This window comes from Protopterus annectens, chromosome 8.part0 (genome assembly GCF_019279795.1).
Source record: "Protopterus annectens isolate FY-2018-M chromosome 8.part0, PAN1.0, whole genome shotgun sequence".
Lineage (NCBI taxonomy): Eukaryota > Metazoa > Chordata > Ceratodontiformes > Protopteridae > Protopterus > Protopterus annectens.
Genome location: NC_056741.1, coordinates 430,466,410 through 430,489,158, shown reverse-complemented (window position 1 = coordinate 430,489,158; position 22,749 = coordinate 430,466,410). Strand labels below are relative to the sequence as shown.

The window sequence follows — 22,749 nt, the reverse complement described above, 5'->3', positions numbered from 1 at the left end:
GACCTAAAACAGGACAATGCCTGTTTTGATTGGGAATAATAGGATCATAGGATCATAGGAGGTTACTAGGCTAATGGCCCTAGGGCTCTTACAAACTAGCCAAGAGTTTATCCTCAAAAAAGAAACTTCAGTCAGCACCTGTTGCCCCTGTCAATGAGGGACAAAGGTGGAACCCCTGGGACAAATTTGTGGTTTCCCATCCACTCATCAAGGTTGCACTTGAAGAGAGTCAACCAGATACTCTATTTGAGATGTATGAGAAGTCTATTCCAGAGGTGGGACAGCCTCTGGGAGATTAACCTGTCTCTCCAGCAGGTTTTGTTGATGTTGCATATTAGATTTAGGCCTTTTGAGTGGGTAATGAGTGAGGAATTAGACTTATGGATATGGAGCATCTCTAGTATGGCAGGGTTTGATATTGCCTTGTAGACGAGACACAGATCACCTCTGAGCAATCTGTGCGATACTGAGCAGGGTGATGGTGATTTGAGCCTGTCCACATAGGACAGGTGTTGGAGGCCATGGATTCTCTTTGCGAGGCATTTCTGTGGCCTTTCCAGTTGGTGCAGGTGTTTGGAGAGGTACATACCAAATGGGGTGTTATACTGAATTATAGGCCTAATGAGGGAGGAGTACAGAGAGGTAATAACCTCCTTTTTTCTGGATGCAATCCCTTTACTTATGAGATGAACCAAGAAAAAGGCTTTTCTGACCATTGCCGCTACATGATGGTTGAATGTGAGATTGTTGTTAACCTGAGTACCCAGGTCTCTCACCACAGGTTGTGTGCTAAGGGGGTTGCCGTTGATGTGGTAATCAGTAGGGGCTATGTTTTTGCTGAATGGTATGATAATACATTGTTTTTGTGTTTAACATAAGGCTACGACTTTGCCAGTAGTCATTTGTTGCTGTGAGACCCTCTTGCAGTATGTTAACATCATTTGGGGAGTCAATGAAAGCATCTAACTTACAGATATCCACAAACTTGGTCAGCCACAGACCCTTTGTCTTTGCTTGGACCTCAGAGAAGTAGATGCCAAGCACTAGGTGTCCCAGGACACATCCCTGTGGAACACCACTAGTGACAGGTCTGCTGTTGGAGGTGGTGGCACCTATTTTGACCTTGTGGGTCTTATTGGTGAGCCAGTTGGCCACCCACCTGATGAATAGGGATTTACACCAAACTGAGTTAGCTTTTCAATGATGCTTGCATGGGAGATTGTGTCAAAGGCCTTGGCCAAGTCAAGGTAAGCTGTATGTACTGGCTTTCCCTCCTCCAGGGCCTTGGTGACAGTCTCAAAGAAGTCAACCAGGTTCAGCAGGCAAGATCTGCCCCTGATGAATCTGAATTGGGTGGGGTTAAGTGCGTTGAGACTGCCTATGTCCTTCTTTATGAGATCCATAATAATACACTCCATGGCTTTACAGATCAGACTTGTCAAGCTAATGGGGTGATAGTTTCATGGGTCAGTAGTGGCACCACCTTTGTGCAACAGGATGACAATGGCAGTTCTCCACGCTGCTGGAATGAAGCCTGTAATTAGGCTGTGGTTGAATAAGGTGTTCAATGGCAAAGCTAGTTCTTGCTGGAGATGGTGCAGAATACAGCCTGAGATACTATCAAGTCCCATGGAAGCTCTGTTCTTTGCCTTGGATAGGGTCTTTAACCTCACTTAGGAGGTTGTAGTCAGCTTTTGAGAAGTTTTTTAGCCTGGTTACTGCAGGGGTGGGGTTTGAGTGGGACAGAAACTTTAAATGAGACAGACTGATGATCTTATCTCACCAGGGAAGAACATACTATGGGAGTGGTGCAGCAGTCACCAATGTTGGTGAGAACCAAGTCCAGAATGTTATCTCCCCTTGTAGGGGATGAGATTAGCTGGTCTAGTGCATTAGAACTGATGAAGTCAAGGAATTGTTGCGTGAATGCATTAGTGCAGGAATAGGTCACCCAGTTTATGGTGGGGTAGTTGAAGTCACCAAGGATCAGGGTGTTAGGGGCTACCTTGATGGTAGGAGGAGTGGGTGTCCTGAATCATGGAGGGGGTCTATAGCTGGCTGTAACTTGGATTGAATGGGTGTCTTGCCAACTAGAATAATTCCAGTGCATCATGCTTGGAAACCATTCTGGAGGTGTGTCTGTCCTTAATGAAAATAGAGATTCCACCACCCTTAGTCTTTCCAACCTCATTTGGGGTTATAAAGTGTGGAATGAGGTATAGCCTGGTAAGGCAGGAGTACTCTCCACAGCCCTGAACCAATCAGCATCTTCAAGTGTGAGGAGAGCCTCCAGTGAGTGCATTTTCAGGTTAAGGCTCAGTGTTAAGCAGCATGCCCTTCAATTTGCTTTTTGACAGATCTTTAATGCTGGAAGATTTGTCTTTGGGACATAGCCTAAAAAAGGTACAATGGAGGAGGCAAGAGCCTTGGCCAGGATACGGAACTCCAGGGGTGACAGGTGGAGGCCATCTCTGGCAAAGTATGGTGGCCTGTCAACCATGTCATCCGAGGCAGGCAGATACTTAATCCCCATGGAAAGACACCGGAAACTAAGCCAATTCTTGAAGTCAGTTATTTTTTGTTTGTATTGTGGTATAATTCTTTGTGAAGGTAGGATGTTGCTTAGGGATAGGCTCACATCTGCCTGGGATGCATACTCTGAGATCTCAATCATGTCTCTCTTCATATAGTCCAGGGAGGTATGTCTCAGGTCATTCACACCAACATGGACAATGACAGAGTTATACTTGTACCTGTTGTGGAGAGACTTATGTGCATGCATGATGTGGTGGATTCTAGCACCTGACAGACAACAGACTGTGACCTTCTCCTTGTCAAGTCTGGTGAGGGGGACATCAGTGTGTCTCAGTATTGAGTCATCAATGACTAGTATGTTTGGTTTGTTGTTATGCAGTATGGGCTGTGTTTGTGAGACTGGTGTGTTGTCTACTGTGTGTGATGTGTTTGGTGTTGTGTGTGGAATGTTTGTGAGTGTGTTTTGAGGGTCTCTGTTCTTTAGGTAAGTTTTTATTGAGGACCCCTGTATAGGTGTGTATGTATGTGTGTGTGTGTGTGTGTGTGTGTGTGTGTGTGTGTGTGTGTGTGTGTGTGTGTGTGTGTGTGTGTGTGTGTGTTTGTTGTGCTTGGTTATGTGATGTGCATGGTGTGATGTTTGTACTGGTAATCTCCTCTTTGTCAGGAGTACTGACTTTGGTGCAAGAGAGCATGGATTCCAGGTTACTTTTGTAGATGCATTTCTTGCAAGTAGTAGAATTATGTGCTAGGAAAAGAGGACTGCCCGTGAACATGAGACAGTTGCTACACTGTCTCAGTATGTCCATGTCAACTAGGCTGGTAGGAGAAGCTGGTGGGAATTGTCCAGACATAGTGTTTTCAATACTTGGCAGACTTATGGAGAGCAAGTTTTGGTAAGGGTTTGCCCACGAGAGTGTAGACCACAAAAACCTTAAATGTAAAACAACTAGCCTGATGCGCAAGTGCTAAAATCAAAACTAAGATGCTTAGAATAGCACATAAATCTAATCAGGCTACTAACAAGCAAGCAGTAATAAATGCAGATTAAGAGCACTTGAGCACTTAAGGGCACAGAGAACAACAAAATAAGGTAATAAAGTAGGTAGAACAAAGTTACAGTAAGAGTAGCTGAATAAAGTGTAATTTTTTTTTGTCAAGTGGAGAGGGAGGAAGCAGAACAAGACTAAGAGACTACGGGGTTATCCTTCTCGAATACTCTCTCTGTACACAGTAGATAGAGCTAATGAGATACTGGTAGGAGTGCCTGAAATCAAAGAAGCAAGGGAGAAGTCCTTCCCAAATGATCTCACTGTACTCAGTTGAGTGAGCAAATGAGATGGGTCCAGGCGGAGTGTCCAAACACAAATTTATAGCAGGAGCAGGCAATTCCAAACCCACCAAGTTAGAGACTACAACCCTAGGGAGAGAGGGTGGGAAACAAACTGCAGAGAGAGAGAGAGAGAGAGAGAGACCACACTATTCAATTAATATTCAGTGAAGCAAATAAATAAATACACTACAGTTTTGTTAACTATCACCGAAACAGTGCAAGTGCAAAAAAGTATACTTAAATCAGCTTGTATGTCCAGGTGGTTATAGATCAGTCACAGCCAGCCAAACAGCTCTAGTACTGAGCACAAATGCACAGAAGTGTAACTATACCAGCACTATAAGACAAAGGACAGACCCTCCAGGCTATCAGATAAACACAAAACTTCACATAAGTAAAACAACCCCCACTGAAACCGGCTGGCACTGCAGAGAGGGAGAGAGGGAGAGAGAGAGAGAGAGAGAGAGAGAGAGAGAGAGAGAGAGAGAGAGAGAGAGAGAGAGAGAGAGAGAGAGAGAGAGCACAATATTCAATTAATATTTAATGAAACAAATAAATAAATGCAGTACAGTTTTGTTAACTATCACTGAAACAATGCAAGTGCAAAAAAGTACAGTTAAATCAGTTTGTATGTCCAGATGGTTGTAGCTCAGTCACAGCCAGCCAACAGCTCTGCTACTCAGCACAAATACACAGAAATGCATGATTTCTAAATGAGTTTAATATGCACGTGTGCACATATATATGGTTTTTAGAAGCTGTTCTTGGGTACTTTTTGAGGAACTACTTCTCACTAAACCCATAAAACAGGTAAATACTAAGCAGGCCTTATATGGTTACCAAACTGATGAAAACACTTGTAAAACACATTTCTTGCATGTGGATTTGGTTTCAGTTTTTCAGTCCTGACTCACCTTTAGCTGCTGTTTAAAGAAAAAGAAACACCTATTACCTAGAATACTTTCAAATGACAGCCTTCTCAGTGGCACAAAATGGGTAAAACTTTCTTACATCTCATATTAGGAATACAGACAGTCTGTTGGGATTCAGAGCAGCACTCCATCAATTCCTAATTTAAAGATCCAGCTACAATTACAGAGGACCTCCACCAATTACATATGGGTTCTGGTCTGAAAGCATTCATTACTTTTAATAATACAAAATCAAACTAACAAAAATATTATATTATAACTGAAATCACCATATGTCTGAACTGGATGGCACAGTGGTGCAAAGGTAGCATTGTTGCCTCATACCAAGAGGTTCTCTGCTTAGATTCTCGGCTGGGGTTCCTTCTGTGTGGAGTCTGCATGTCTTCCCTGCATTTTTGTGTGTTTCCTCTGGGTGCTCTGGTTTCCTTCCATGTTGCAAAGACATACATCTGGAGCATTTTTCCCCGGACCCCCACTGAAAATTGGCTTCATTCCAAGTCAGACTTTCCCAGTTAACAAATGTTAAATAAACAATTACCTAGTTTTTACATGGCATGTTTATTAGCCTAACACACTTGCCTACACAGTGGCTTTGCTGCAAGCTGTAGACTCCTTGTGCAGTGCTCACTTAGCTTTCACTTTTCCTTGTAGTTTATAGTTGTATACTGGGCTAATGACCACCAGGGCCTTTAAAAGGCTAATCATGCAATCCAACCCAATTGTGTCCCTATATATCATGGGCATTTATTAGGAGGGGGTATATTAGTTAGGAAGTTTATAATGGTTATATGGGGGGGGGGTATGTTACTTTGGGTATTACTGTCTGCCTCTGTGTATCAGAGACATGAGGGCCAGACCCAGGATGAATTTATGATTTCCCATCTGTCGGTGAAGGGTATGCTTAAATTTTGTTAGGGATGGATTCTGCTTCATATTGATGGGAAGCTTGTTTCAGAGCATGGAGATCTTCTGAGACACCTATTTGTCTCACCAACATGTCTTATTTATGTGACAAGCAAAATTTAAGTCTTTGGATCTAGTGGTTCTGATGCTGTTTGTTTTGCAGATGCAATAAAGGTCCATCAGAGCTGGATCCAAAGATGCCTTGTATATCAAGCATAGATCACCTCTCTCTAACCTGTAGGTGACAGGGTATAGAGATAAGACTTTAAGGTGATCCATATAGGACAGTATGTTTATACGCTGGATTCTCCTGGTATGGAACCTTTGTGGGTATTCCAACTGTCTGGTCAGGTACATGACAAATGGGGCAATGGGGAATTATACTCAATGATGTATCTGATAAGGACTGAATAAAGTGGTACTGTGACTTCCTTGGACATGGATGTCATATCCTTACTTATAAGTTAGGTTACATAAAATTATTTTCTTACTACCTTGGCCACATTTTGGTCAAAGACCAGGTTACTGTCTATGGATGGCCTCATATCCCTGACTACTGGGTCAACTCTTAGGGGAGTCTTATTAATGGGGTAATTAGCCTGTGTGGTAGTTTTTCCAAAAGGCACTGTAAATTTTAGTCCATTACTTTCACACCATTCATTTGTCTGTGTTAGACCCTATTGCAAGGTGTTTGTGTCATGGGGGAATTTATGATAGCTCCCAATTTGCAGTTATCTGTGAACTTGGTCAGCCAAAGGTCCCTGACATTAGCCTTTATGCCAAAGAAGTAGATGCCAAATAAGAGCAGTCCCAGTACAGAGCCCTGAGGTACCCCACTGGTGACTGGTCTCTTTGTGGAGGTGATGTCACCAATCCTTACTTCCTAGGTCCTGTTTGTGAGCCAGCTGGCAATCCAGTGAGTTATGAAGGAGTTTATGCCCAATTTTGCTTTGTTTGCACAATTTTACCCACCCATATCATGGTTCTCCAGTATTCTCAAGATTATTTTTTTCCTTCCATCTTTTAGACTTTAAGTTGCAGGACATCACCAACATTCTCTTGATTAAATGCATTTATATTAATGACTTATGGTAATTCTGTTTGCTAATTTTGTACAAGTATTGACTGAAATATTTTTGCTCTCCCTATCTCATCCTTATTGTATGTATGCGTGTTTACTCTTAGAGCAAGGTTTAGCTGCATACTTCAGATCCTAGCTTTACTTCTAGCCTTCAACTCACTATAGGCTACCAAACCTATCTCATTCTCCATTTTAAATCTTGTAGGGAGGCATTCACCTAGTGTTATCTCAGGTAATATGTGCTTAACACTGTTTTGAATACTTTATTGTGGGCATTGGATAGTGACTATTATCAGGGCTGCAACAGAAAGTCTTTGATTAGTTAACGTATAAGGATAGTACATGAAAGGACTGAACACACAATGAGCATACCCTCGACATCTCCAAAAGCAATCTTTCAAAAGAACACCCACGTCAACACATAGAGCTAGATCTCATGGAGCCTCTACCTCTAAGCCCATGAGGCATGTCACCACACAATCCAACATTGTAGTCATTGGAGACTCCATTATGATACACACTGATGTCCCTCTCACCAGGTTGAGTAAGGAGAAAGTTACGGTCAGTTGCTTATTAGGGGCTAGGATCCACCACATTATGCATGCACTCAGGTCATTGGATCACAATTACCAATATGACTCAGTCATAGTCTATGTAGGAGTAAATGACCTGAGATGTACCTCCCTAGACTGTATGAAGAGAGACATCACAGAACTGTCAGTATATGTGTGTCAGGCTAGTATGAGCCTAGCATTAAGCAGCATTTTACCTTTTCCAAGGATGATACAATATGAACAAAAGATGATTGACTTTATTAATTGGCTTAGTTTCTGGTGTCATTCTAAGGGGGGTGCAATATTTGTCAGCATGGAAAGAGATGGTCAACAGACCACACTACTTTGCCAGGGATGGTCTGCACCCCTTCCCACTAGACTTTTGAATATTAACTAAAACATTGTCTTTCTCCATAGTGCCTTTTTTAGGCAATGCCAAACTGAAAGTACTTTCAACATAGCAAATCAACACCAAGAAAATCTAAAGGTATTACTGCTCAATGCTAAGAGCCTCAACAAAAACCTCCATTTCCTGGAAGCTCTCTTTACCCTAGAGAATGCTGATGTCTGTGTGGTCTCTGAGACATGGTTTAAAGTCGCGGACAGCACACCAACAGTGCAGGGTTATAATGCCTTCCACACATCTAGACCAGCTACTTCACAGGCATGGACTAAAGGTGGAGGTGTCTCCATCTACATCAAAAATAAATATACTTCAAGGCTGGTCAAACAGGACAATACACTTTTGCTGCTCCATGTTCAAATCACCATAGGTAAAATCCAATCCCACTTCCTTGCAAGCTATAGGTCCCCTCAATGACCCAGGAAACCCATACCATGTATTTAAACATGTTAGAAACACTAACCATCCAACCCAGTACCATATTCATGGGTGACTTTAATTACCACACTAATAACTGGGAGTCCTATATGACATCAAACGTACACGCACTGAGATTCCTGAATTTTATAAACACAAACTCCCTGGACGAGATAGTCAATACACCAACCAGGGGTACAACCATACTGGATCTGGTCCTCACTAATACGGGAGAGTGCTGCACACCCCCTACTGTAATGCCTTCCCTGGTAACGTCAGACCACAAAATGGTCTCCTTTGAAGTAAAAATAAAACCTGGACCTCCAGCTAAACCGGGAATATTCAGGAACTATTCTAAGGCTAACTTCTTGCTATTAAGTGAGAACCTGGCAAAATTTCAAGCCCCTATAAACCGTGAGAACACTTCTGCCTATGCAGAACTGTTCACAGAAACCCTGTACAAGCATGTTAATAACTGCATAGAAGATGCTGTACCCACCAGGAAGAAGTACAGAACTAACTCAAAAAACAAGCCACCCTGATGGAATCACAAAATCAATCCAATATATAACAGGAAGAAGAAAATCATGGCAAAAATTAGGAGGTGCAGCACCTAGCAGGATGAAATACTCTCATTAAACTAAACAAACAACTCAGATGACAAATAAAGTCTACCAAAGCCAAATTTGAGGTAAATTTGACCTCCCAGGCCACGAACAACCAGAAACCATTCTTTAAATATGTCTGCAATCTCAAAGGCAATACACAGTTGTGTGCAGAGCTCATTGTAAATGTAGGCACCTATACTGAGCCAGAAGATATAGCAAACCTCCTGGCTGATAAATTCAGCTCCAGCTTTACTCCTCTCACCCCCTCAACCTTCCCTCAGGAAATATCATAAAATATAACTCCCCTACTATCACTAGGGAACAGATCCTTAATGCTCTCTCTAAGACCAAGAACACTGCATCAATGGACGCAGACAATATCCCAGGATGCCTTCTAAATAGCATGAAACATGACCTATCAGGGCCTCTGGAAACACTATTTAACTGTAGCCTCCAAACAGGCTTTGTGCCTCATGAATGGAAAAATGCAACAGTCATCCCTCTACACAAAGGTGGGTCATCTACAGACCCGGGAAACTACAGACCCATAAGTCTCATTAGTCTTATATGTAAAGCCATGGAAAGAATTACCATGGAGAAGATCAATAGAGATATAGTAAACCTCTGGACACTGGACTCAACCCAGTTTGGTTTCATCAAGGGCAGATCATGCCTACTCAACCTGGTGGACTTCTTTGACAAGGTCACCAAAGCAGTGGATGAGGGCAAAGTCCTTCACACTGCCTACCTTGACCTGGCCAAGGCATTTGACACAATACCCCACTTGGATATTGTTGACAAACTCAAGAGGTTAGGTACAAACCTGTATGTCACCCAGTGGATAGCCAACTGGCTCACAGACAGGACCCAGGAAGTTAGAATTGGGGAGTCCACCTCTACCAAGAGGCCAGTCACAAGTGGAGTCCCTCAGGGATCAGTCCTTGGACCGCTCCTTTTTGGCATTTACTTCTCAGAAGTCAAGGCCAATGTCAGTGGTCTCTGGCTGACTAAATCTGCAGATGATTGCAAATCAGGAGCTGTCATTGAATCTCACACTGACACAAATGTTCTCCAGGAGGGCCTGACACAGACAAACAACTGGTGTCAGAGTCATGGACTAAAACTAAATGCCAAGAAATGCATAATAGTATCCTTTGGGAAGTCATCCATCCCTGGTAACTATCATATTGACAATACACCCCTTAGAGCTGTCCCAGTAGTCAGGGACTTAGGAACACACATAGATAGTAATCTAGCCTTTCATCATCATGTGTCTACAGTGGTGAGGAAATCATTCTATGTTGCAAAACTTATAAACAAAGGTATGGCCTCTAAGTCCAAGGAAGTCATTGTTCCACTGTATCCGGCATTCATCAGACCTATCATTGAGTACAATGCCCCCTTTGGTATAACCTGTGAGTATAACCAGGCATATCCAACAACAGGAACGTTCACAGAGGTTTCTCACTAAAAGAATACAGGGCATAAGTAATATGTCCTATGCAGACTGCCTCAAGGCCCTATCTGTGTATTCTGTCTCCTACAGGCTTTTGAGGGGAGATCTATGCCTGGCATACAGGGCATTGTCAGACCCCACTCTGATGGACCTCCTGTATATCTGAAAAACAAACACTACCAGAATTACCCATTCTAAAGACTTAAACCTTGCCTGTGATATAGATAGGACCTGCTGGAGAGATAGGCATGTATCCCAGAGATTACCCCATCTATGGAACAGGCTTCCTATCCATGTGAAGCAGATTTCCTCCCTAATCCAATTCAAGTGCAACTCGGGCAATTGGATGGGAAACCGGAAATTCATCCCTGGTTTGGCACCTATGTCTCTGATGCAAACAGGTAACTTGTAACTGGTTCATTTCCAAGGCTCATGCTTACATTTATCAAGGGTATCAGAGTTTGTCAGAGATTTAGGATGCATGGTTAGGCTTAAAAAGGCCCTTGTGGTCGTTAGCCTAGTAAACATCTATGAACATATGAACCTATGAACCATACCAAGAAATGCCTACACCATAAGCTTTTACTCTAAACTGAAGACCCATCTTTGGTCATGTGATTCATACCTCAAACTTTAATGATTCTGTGCTCACATACCTGGATTAAGACCTCTCTATTTTAATGATTTTGTGGGAACATGGGCAAAATTCTTAGCTAGGCTTATAAGGGCCTCCAGGCCAATAGTTTAATATCCTATAAACCTATACTATCCTGTTTTGAAGAAGAAAATGCCCACTTTTACATTTTAATATTTACAATTAAACATTGCACAATTATAAGTAGGCACATCCTGTCTGTATCTAATGAGTCATATATGTGTTATACAGACCAAAAATGGTACTGCAGTTAGCACTATTTTGAAGATTTTTCAGTCTTGAGTCCTGAGTATTTTTGACTAAAGTGCCAAAATGGGTGTAATTATTACAGTTAATAGAGAAGAAGTAATTGACCTACCTTTGATTATCTCGACTCAGATTATCAGACATGTCTGCAGATTTAAGCAGATGTAGAATAGATTCAGAGATGATATCAGGACATATTTTTTTTGTAAGTGATGCAATTGTTTCGCAAACAGACTTCACTATAACTCAAGTAAGACCTGATTGCAGCCATTTGGTAATTTACCTGGAATAATTTTTGGCAACTGCCTATGACTTCTTTTTTAGCATTGCATATTATCTCTGTCAACAATAATAAGACCTTGGTTGGGTATGATAAGCATAAACAGTAGCTTGCAATTGCAAATTATGACTCAAATGCTAATTTAATTCCATTCTCATATACTCTCATTCCTTCAAAACAGAAAGTTTGTTGGCTAGTTTATAAGAATGCTTGTGTTTTAGCTGCCTTTTCTGCAAATGTTTTATTGCTGATTGTTTGCATTCTGGTAATTAGCAGAAAAACGATGCAGGAAGCTGGAATCAAAGCATTCTTTACACCAATAGTTGTATGGGTGAAAGCTGCATAGACTATTCAGATATATTTCTGCATTCTGACAGAACCAAATAAATGTCAGCCATTTCAGAGTAGATACATTTTTTGGAATGTTTTTCACTATTTGGTTGATTTCTTTGACCTGACCATTTGATTGTGGGTACCTGGAACAGTAAGTTATATGTTTGCATTCACATTCCTTGGCAAAAAGCCTGGCAAGCAAATTGTGGACCACTCTCAGGCACTACTTGTTCAGGTACAGCATGCCATATCTAGCAAAGATGGAGTTCAAACATACCGCTCATAATCTTAGCACAAGGATTCTGGACAAAGCTAAAAATAAAGGGACAGAGTACCAAAATCAGGGACAAAGTTTTAAATATTGTTATTGTAAGTTTAGAAAGTTGATAGAATTACATGTTTTGTAAAAGAATGCATTTTTTGAAGGATATGAAGTACGAAACTTGAATGCTTGTCATTATTTAGTGACTTTATTCCTTAATGATATGCCACAAATCCAAAAATCTACAAGGAACAGGCCAAAAATATGAAACAAAAATGTGGATATTCCATGAAATTCTGGATAGTTGAGAGGTATGAGTTCAATCCAGGTATTAATGAATGTGCTGTGCAGTAGTATCATTTAAGGGAAAAACTTAGGAAATGTTGTGTTTTGCTTGGCACACAGCAAGGAAGTGAGACTGTTATACTGGAATAACTCCACTTCAACCATGACAGTGAAAGACTTTCATGTGGAATGAACTCTTCTTTTTGTTTTTATTTCTTAAAATATCACAGAGTGCACTCATCTGTTCAATATGTGTAGATATAAAAGGCCAATATATTATTTTAAAAGTGTTTACCTTAAATCTCTGCATACCTGGATGAAACTTGTGCAGTTTCAGCAACATCTGATTGCATAACTGAGTGGGTATAATCATCTTGTCAATTTTGAACATAAGTCCTTTTATGTATGATGGTTCATCTCTGAAGGGAATCCATGACTTGAGCAAAGGACATGTTTGCTTCACTCAGTCCAGCCATCCTGAAACGATAACATCATGTAATGTTTTAATTATAAATCATTTATAGTCATTTATCATAGCAGCATTCAGTTCTAGAAGCTTCTCAGCAGTCACTGAAAGTTGCTTAGCCACCCATAGCACTTCTACATTTCCCCTACCAGGTTCATTTTACTTTCCTTGGGATATGTTCTCTTCAGTTTATCTGTAACATGAATGATCTTTTCTGGCTAGTATTGCACTTGAAGATTATATTTCTATAATGCCAACAACATTTTCTGCAGACATGCAAGTACCACATGAAAGGGGTTTTTAAATATGCTTTGAAGTGGTTGTTGGTCACAATCTATGTTTAGTGAAACATTTTCCTTATGCAAGGTCATGGAATATCTGACAATCAAACATTTATTTTTTTTTCTGTGCATAATGTGTCTGCATATATGGTACTGCCCTTCGTGGATAAGCCCCTAGTCTGCTTTTCTATAGTAATATTGCTCCTAACCTTTGCTGACTGACATCAATGTAGGGTTATATTATAATGCTTAAGCATTGGGACAGTGGTTACCAAATGTTTTAGTAACTCAGAATTATTTTCTTGATTTGCTGACTAGCAGCATATTACACATTCTCAATAACAGATATTGTATGCTTGACAAGAAGAGCAGAAGGCAAGATGACTCAGTATGTTTCTACATCTTCAGAATCAAACGAACATTGCCAACATCTGGTAGTAGACCATTTTCTACCAATAGGTGACCCATGTGTTTCAAAGATCCTGAAACCTCAGTCTGTCTAACAGCTCAATCAGTCATTAGTCATGTCTTTGCCTTGTATTACAAACTAGAATGATATTAATAATGTTAAGAACTCCTTCTAGTCCCACAGTTATATTTACTGCAGCATGCTGGAGCACCTCTGGTGCCAAAGATATCCTAAAAGCTAACCTTTAAAATTTGTATCTGCTTAAAGACATATTAAATTTACAGAGTTTGGAACTTGCTTCATCAAGTTTAATTTTCAGGATCCCTGGTTAACATCTAGTACTGAAAAACATCTGTCAATATGCATGATCGCAAGCACTTTTTTAATAGCATGCAAAAGATAACATTCAGATTCACTGAGGAGCAGTGTAATTTCTGACCTTGTCATACTTAATGGCAGTCACTGTACACTGACCCATTCTATAGGTTGTATTTTCTTAGCCTGCTCTCTGAGTGCCTCCATATGCTTTAATTATTTGCTCTTTATAGAGCATGAATAACAGGGTCTGCCTCCGTTAACAACATAATATGACATTTTGCTTTTAAACATTCCAAGCCTTCAAACAAATTAACACAAGCGTGGCTCTATAAGCTCTATGACATAAAGGTATAAAGCCCAGACTAACACCAAGATGACCTCAGCTGGAATAGTGGTTAGACAGCTGGGAGAGCTGAGCAGGAGAAGGGTGGAATAAGCAGCTGCTGATGGTTTATCCATCCTAGGCAGAGGGAGAGATGGTTTCTGTTGGTGATTGCTACTATGCAAGTAAAGACTTGAAGGGTACTAAAAACAGGGATGTGAGCCCTGTCATCCCAAGCAGTGGCAGTAACCCTCTTTAGCAAGTTAATGGAAGCATGGCACACACAGAAAGCATGTAAGTGGACCCACAATAATATGGGTGCTCATGTCAGCCTGCAGGGGTGAAATTAGGGCTTCATTGGAAAGGCTCTTATTGCTAAGATGCCAATGGCACCCCAAACTACCTATGTTTCTTCCTGGATGATAGACCCTACACCTGCTTTTCACATCTGTGCTGGAGGTACCCAATATGGTGGAATGAATGTGCTCAAAACTGATAGGCTAGGTCTACTTGTTTGAACACATGGGGCAGAAAGCATATGGAAAAAATCAGCATAGCTTTTAAGAATATTAGTCCCATTGTTTGTGATTGACTCAGTGTAATTTATGTCTCTTTTACTTGTAACAAATTAGTAATTATGGGCACATGTTCCTGCATTCTTTAACTACATTTTAAGGCAGTTGATTTTTGAATACCATCTGGTTCTCACATCTATACTGGGGACACCCAGTATGGGAGAGTTAATGAACTCAAGACTGACAGGGGAAGCTCAGCGGCCTTTAAGTATGGAAACAAAAAGCATATAGAAAAAAATCAGCAGAGTTGACAGAATATTAATTCTGGCAAATTACTACCATGTTATGCAATTTATACTTATTTTTACTTGCAATGAGGTACTAATTATAGACACATTTGCCTTCATTCTTTGACTACTATTACTTGTCTGCAGATTTCTAAATCCACACTGTTGTTTTTTGAGCTATGTGCTCTGCTCACAAGTTTAATCTGTATTTCATTGTATTTCTTTGCCATAGTACTGCTCAGATATTCATGTGGGCTGTTTCTGTGAAGGTACTGATTATTCTGTCCCATATTTTCACAGAACCGCATCACAATCAGCTTAAGCATATCTCCAGTAGCCATAAACACTCCCGGTCAACAAATGTAAATAAATAAATAAATAAATAAAATACAGATTTTGACTGCACACTAAATTTTTGTCAGTCAGACTTGCAAAAATGCCCACATTTTCATCAAGACAGCATGAACTCTCTTTATCATGTCCCAAATCATACAAACATCTCTTCCCAACATATTTTGTTGCTTCAGTTGTGTTTGCAAAATGCTAACACAAAACAAATGCCTGTGTACCTTTTCCTTGTACATACAGCTCAGTCTCGGCTAAATGGTTTGAGTTTGGGCACAGAATAAGGCAGTAGCAGATTTATTCAGATTTAAATTTAAATGTGTGAATTTGTAAGTCAAATTAGGTATTATACATTCTACACCAGTGTCCAGTTTAAACATACTTTTTTTGACAAAAGCTCCATTTGGTCCCCATTTATAGCTTGATTGCTATTCATACAACCATTCCTAAATGTTCTGCATTTAGGTTTAGCGTACACAGTGTTCAGAGACTGATTAGAGTGCAGTGCACAGTGTTCACTGACTGCACAGTGTTCAGTGACTGATTGGAGTGTAGTGCACAGTGTTCACTGCCTGCACATTGTTCAGTGACTGATTAGAGTCCACTGCAGAGTGTTCACTGCCTGCATAGTGTTCACTGACTGTACTCTAGTTATACTCACAGGCATTTCAGGTTTTGGCTGTTTATTTCCACATCAGTATGCTGCTATTGTACCTTTTGAATTTCAAACACTCTGGAAAAAGTATTATTGCCTCCATATTATCTAGGAATTTGACTTTTATTTCTGCAGTGTGCCTTTGCATGCCTGTATGCACAATGTTTATATAGGGTATGGATTCTGCCTCTTTATTTATTACTGGGCTTCATTTTGATTATCATTTAATAACCTGCATTTTTATTATTTTTAAAGCTTCTAGCCTTCATTATCACAATACGTTTCATAGGCAGTTCCAATTTTATACACTTCTAATTCATTTGTCATACTTATTGAGGGGCACAATTGATAGTTTGCTTCCATGATGCATATCCGATGTTTTTTCACTGTTGTATCAGTCTCTCTTAATAGTTTATCACATTATCAGTCCTATTCTCTGTTTATTAATTTTGCAACATCATAAGTATCAACTTTGTTCAGGAATCCTTGATTTATTGAGAAAAATAAATGTTTCACAAAAGATTCATTCTTCTTTGTCTCATAGTATGCATGACATTTACTTTTCAGTACTGTGATTTTATCTTTTGCTTCTTCTTTAAAATAAAATGTATTAAATTCCTTAACAGCTTTTTTCCATGTGACACAAAGAAACATACAATATTGGCTTGATTCGATTGTGTTCTAGATTCAGTATTTTCAGTTGTACCTTACACTGTGAGTGGCCTTTTGAACACAGAAAAATCAATCCAGTGATGTTTCTTTGAAAGGTTATCTTGCAAAATCAAACATGTATGTAGATATATGGTTCTAGTCTTCTTCACTTTCGATCTTCTGAGCTCTCCAGTTATAAAGGTATCATCTCAAGGCAAAAATTGAAGAAATTATTAAAGACTTGTGTTGGAGGTCCACTGGAGTGCAAATAAAATGAAACTGTGCAAGTGCAACATTTTGAATGACTGTAAATGACTTAAAGTTAAGCAATTTATTTTTTGAAGCATTTTCAGTTAAAAAAGAGAAAATGTCAGGGTTGGTATACGGGATGATTTACTTGCATAACCCTTCCCACGCTAACTGTTGGCCTACAGTGAAGGTGCGACCAGAGGAGAAACATCAGCTACGAAACAACCAGTAAAGAGCCAAACAATTAATAATTACAGTTCCAAAACCCCTTTTTATTTCTGACACCATGCCAGTGCTAAAAAAAAGTATTTGGTTATTGAAAAATTCAGGGTAACATATGGAGGTACTGAACACATAAGCACCCAAAGTGATGCTTCCACCATAAATTGTAATCTGATTTGAAAATCTAGACTTGGTAATTTGACCTGCACATCAGACTTACTTCTGCCTTAAATATATAGTACTTCCATATTTAGGATGTGACAACTGTTACATTGTATTAACTATGTGTAGCATTTTATATTGTATATTATACAACAACCCCCTATTAACATTCCAGAACATGCACGCTGATTGGTCAGCATGCCCGTTGTAAATCAGATGCATACTAATGGAAAAAGGTCCAGTCACCCAGACTTTTTCCATTAGTATAAGTCTTATTTTTTTGTGTGTTCGACAGCAACGGAGAATGGAAAAGCTCTGTTGCTGTTATCTCGCTATGTGAAATGAGTTTAACATAGTGAGATAGCTTAAAAAAAAGCAATGGAGATCTTCCTTTCTCCGTTGCTTCCACACACAGCTCTGATGTACTGTGTAACCATACACATGTGCAGTGCATCAGAACTGCTGCAGAATACTGGATAGCTGTGGAAGGGCAGCAAGGAGGCATTATACAATGCCATTATTTAAGAAAAGTATTTTTTTCTTAAATAATGTCATTGTATAATAGCAATAACCCACTTCTGGGTGTGGGTAATGCTGGATTTACCCATGGTTGTCTTTGTTTGGCCACTTAGGCTTCACCCTCATGACCAAACCACACCAACTGTGGGCAAATCCAGCATTACCCTCACCCAGGTGTGTTATTGCTTAATTATAGCAATGGAAAACTTTATTTTGTGTAATCACACTGACATTTGCCTTAAGTTACTGCTAAATTTGTTATATTGATTAGTTTTCATTTTTGTTTGACTGTGGTCCAGATCTTTGCTGAGATGAGTCCATTTTGTACTGGCTCCTATTCTTGGTTAATAGATAAATTAATAAATACATGTGCATTAAAACACTACACTGTTTTTGAAAGCCAGGGTGAGATTCATAAATTGCTTTACTATGCAAGGCTATCCAGATTCATGGTCCCCTTGTTGTTTAGTAGTACAGACTTGCTCTACAGAACAGCAAGCAGTTTAGAGCTGCAACCAGATGTAGTTGTTGGGGGTTGGGCATAAGCTGATGAGGTCTTCTTGCATCTCTATGCAATGCTTTGCAGGGCAAACTGCAAAGTATAGTGAATCACAGATCTGTACCTTTTAATTTCTGTGTAGAGCAGCCAATAAAATGCATAAATGTACAAAGTAATTTAAGTACAAGCACCAATGCATTTTGATGGGAGAGAATCTGCAGAGGGTGAAGCATGCAGCAAGCACTGCCAGCTTAAGTAAGTAGCACCTTCAGTGTTTATAAGATGGCTGTGAGAACATATGTTGTTGCGTGTGTATGAGTGTGTGTGTGTGTGTGTGTGTGTGTGTGTGTGTGTGTGTGTGTGTGTGTGTGTGTGTGTGTTCACGTGTGGAATGTGTGCATGTCCTTTTGTGAGTGTATATGATTATGTGTGTCATCTGCTGCTGTATATATATATATATATATATATATATATATATATATATATATATATATATATATATATATATATATATATATGTGTGTGTGTGTGTGTGTGTGTGTGTGTGTGTGTGTGTGTGTGTATCTGTGTGAGCTGCTAGGTATTTACACTACTTACCAGGTTCATTGGCTGCTCATCATTTTTTCAAACTGCTCAATTGAATGATTCATGGTCATGTAAATTCTCTATTAATTGTATTATAATTCCTATGTATTGCTGATCAGAATGTGCATAATTATGTACCACTAAACAACAGACCAGCACAGCTCAGCTTTTCTGTGCAGCAAAAGTTGTATTTTTATACTTTTCTCTATGAATTCCGGAGTATCACATAAGAACAATCACCATAGCTTCCTGCTAGGTCAGTAACATAAGCATCAGTCTGCTATGTTTAGCTTGTGCCCAGAAAAGGTTCTAGAGTTTGATTTTTGTGTGTGTGTGTGTGTGTGTGTGTGTGTGTGTGTGTGTGTGTGTGTGTGTGTGTGTGTGTGTGTGTGTGTGTGTGTGTGTGTTTTTACATAACATGCTAAATAGTGGGTGTATATGCAAAATTGCTGAGAATATGGATACAGACTCCAGGGTAATTGTAATTAAAAGAACACTGGTCTTATCCTTAGAACTCAAAACCATGATAAAATAAGCTTAAACAGTGTGGAAATGCCTTATAAAATGGTAAATGAAACCGGGAAATTGAAATTCTGAGTACTTTAAGAAAAAGCCAAACTATTCACTTAGGCTGTATTAATGAAAAAGTTAAACATTTTGTGGCCACAGCTAGTGTAATTTAACTTTATTGGCCCAAATACCTCAATAAAGGCTTATAAAAACTAAAAGAAAGTCAGCTGGCATTCAAAAGTCATATCTTAGAAAACTCATATGTCCTTAAGGGGTCATTTGCATATTCCAGTGGGACTCCATAATCAGTAAAGACTCTGGTTTACCAGGGTCTTTTTCTTGTTTATTTTTATTTTTGCCTACACGGCTTTAATGTATGACCTTTTTACTTGCTGTTTTGGATGTGTAAAATACTCATTGTATCAGCATGCATTATATCCTGAAGTTTGTTAGTTGTGCATCTAACACACTTTTTTTTTTATTTTGAAGGATGAGAAAAATCAAGTGTTGACAACTAATATTTGGCTTCAGATGGTAAGATTCAGAATTTTTATTTACTTCCCATACTACATATATTGGTAGGAGGCAAAAGACCAAGATGCATCAAATGTTGACAGCTTGCAAACATTCTTTTATATCTGAGCAAATAGTTCACATGTACTTTCACATAATGAGAAGAATCTGAAGACAGAACACTGTGTTGTTTACTAACACATGGAAGATCTCCAATGCTATGAAAACACAACGGTAATGCTGTGGAGTCCCAGGCCTATTTCAATTGAAACCAAACTATGTCTAAAATATACTGTGTACTTTAAAGGCTGACTATTCAGTGTTGTTATAGGTGAGGTTCGGCTAATGCAGAAATATAAACTGTCCATGATTATGTGCATTTCATTGCAACTCAATAGTAGAAGAAGAAGAATATGTTAAGTTAAATCATAATTAATTCAAGTGTGCTCTTTTGTTCGGTGGAATAAATACACATTATTATAATGAAACGTGTTTTTGTAAGAGGAAGCATAAAATGCTTTTTTAATATCTAAGGGAAGCTCTGAGACATTTGTTTGGTTTGTCATAAGTTCAGTGCAACAGAAATCATGTACCTGTGTTTTAAATGAATAATGTGATATCATATCAACTTACAGACCTTATCAATGGCAAAACTATATATTCATAGACAGTTATATTGTACTGACAACCCATCCTTTAGTAGATCAGTACTAGATAGTACATAGATAGGTTAACAATTAACAAGGACCTAAGTAATGCATGTATAGTCAAACAATTAAAAGAACCCTTTCAGAAAATTTTTGCCAGTAAGATATTTAAACCACTTGGTCTAATATTCATTATTAGGCTCCTTTCTCCTCATTTGGTTGGGGGAGAGTTACATAGTCCTTATCTTGGGAATGTAGATGACCTAAGAACATATTGGAATAAAAATGCAAAACAGTTACTAGAATATTAGAAATTCAGGAAAATGTCATCCATCCATTGCTTACATTAAACTTAACTTTGTCAAGATAAGAAACTATACATTCATGTTTGTTATTTGTTTAGTCAGTTTATGTCATAACCCTATCAAGAATCTGGGTACCAGAGGTTCTAGACAATATCCTGAAGTGTTCAGTAAATGCTTCTACTATTTGTTATTAGAAAATGCAGTGTATAACCTTTTCCAGGACAATAATTATTATTGTTTTTAATTCTTGTAATATTTGAACAAATTACTTTGCTATCTTTCTTAGTAATGATGATCACTTCTTTTATCTAATATGATTTAACATTTATGAAAATCTACTATGTATCTTGCACTGATGCTGTTTAAGTCTATGAAACTTGTCAATTTATGTGTTCCACCACAAAAAGAGAGATTTTTCACACACATCACTGAGACAGAGACTTCACATAAAAAAGGAGACCCGATGTGCTATTTATACTACTAGGGGCAATTTGGCTAGGGCATCAGGTAACTCCCCCTGCTCTTTTTGATAGGCACTGTGGGATTTTTTACATCCATCAACTCAAGCAGAAGGGGCCAAAGGATGGCACACTCAGGAGTGTAGCATCACTCCTATGCTGTACTTCAGTGTCAGCAATCCATCTGCCTTTTGTGAGAATAGAACCTCCAGCCTTTTGCACCACAGATGAGTGTGCTACCTCTTGGTCCACTTATACTGCTTTCTCTATTATCAGATGGTCAGCAACTGTACATAATTGTTGCTGGGACTTCCAGCCTTGCAAAGAAGAATGTACAGTCTAACATTCCTAATTCTAGAATTGTATTGTTCCCAGAAAATATTTTATCAGTTTAGTGATTTTTACTAGACGACCGTTAATTACAAATATTACTTGGCTTGGGCAAAATAAAGCCTGCACTCACCCACCTTATCTTTCCAGTATATTATACTATTCGGCTACTCACTAAACACCTTTTGAGCCAGCTTTGTAAATTACAGCTTTGACCATTTTCCTTCTTGTCAGTTTTAGAGATGTGGTACTGTAGTCAAACCATCACTGATTTCAATGGTTAGAGATATCATATTAGAGGTGACACTAGGAAATATAGTCAACTAGCCTCCCAGGATAAACTAACAGATACAAAATAAGTACAATTCTCCTCTGCAGGTGGAAATAAGGACCTGGAAGGTTTTATTTAAAAAGCATACACTTCATACACTAATTGTCTTATTATGGGAAGGAGTACTGAAGTCATTAATTCCTCTAATGATGATAATATCCTTATACTTATGTTTAGTAGCAGCTAATTTACTAAGTGCTTTATATCATCACTCTTACTGCCCTTAAGTAAGTGATGGTGACTATTAATCCTAAGAAACAAATCTGCCATTCATTTTAGTTTCTTTATTTAAAGTTGAGACCTACAAACATACAAATTAGACTAAAATAATTACATAATTATAGATTAATAACATAAAGAAAAACACTTCAAATATATTCCCAAATATAATGTGAATTTTTGACAAGGAATATTATAAATTAAGGCTAGCTTAACTGCATGCAAAATATACAAGACATGTTTTATTTATGTTTATAAAATCAAGACCATAACTCTTTAAACTATCTAACATCTTACAGAATTGTAGTATAGAGCATTTTCTCTAAATAGATGCCAGGCTCTTTGGGCAGCCATGGTGGTGCAGCAGTTAGCGTTATCGCCTCACAGCAAGAGGTTCTCTGGTTCAATTCTCAGCTGGGGTGCCTTCTGTGCGGAGTCTGCATGTCCTCCCCGTGGTCGCGAGGGTTTCCTCCGGGTGCTCCGGTTTCGTCCCACATCCCAAAGACATGCTGTAAGTGGATTGGACACTTTAAATTGGCCCTAGGCATGTGTGTGTGTGTGTGTGTGTGTGTGTGTGTGTGTGTGTGTTCCTGATTCTGCCCCTTATGTTAAGTATTTATATTTTTCTCATTTACCTAGAAATTTGCAGTTACATACTTTTTTCTTGCAGA

At 39.0% G+C, this 22,749-nt stretch overlaps 1 protein-coding gene across 1 annotated transcript in view; it reads left to right on the top strand.

The window, feature by feature from the left end:
• The window catches only part of LOC122808851 (neuronal acetylcholine receptor subunit alpha-7-like), a 706,379-nt gene that overhangs the window by 264,127 nt on the left and 419,503 nt on the right, over positions 1-22,749 (top strand). Inside the window, exon 3 of the mRNA XM_044079948.1 lies at positions 19,765-19,809. Coding sequence (XP_043935883.1) covers positions 19,765-19,809 — 45 coding nt within the window. The remainder of the gene's footprint in view (positions 1-19,764; positions 19,810-22,749) is intronic.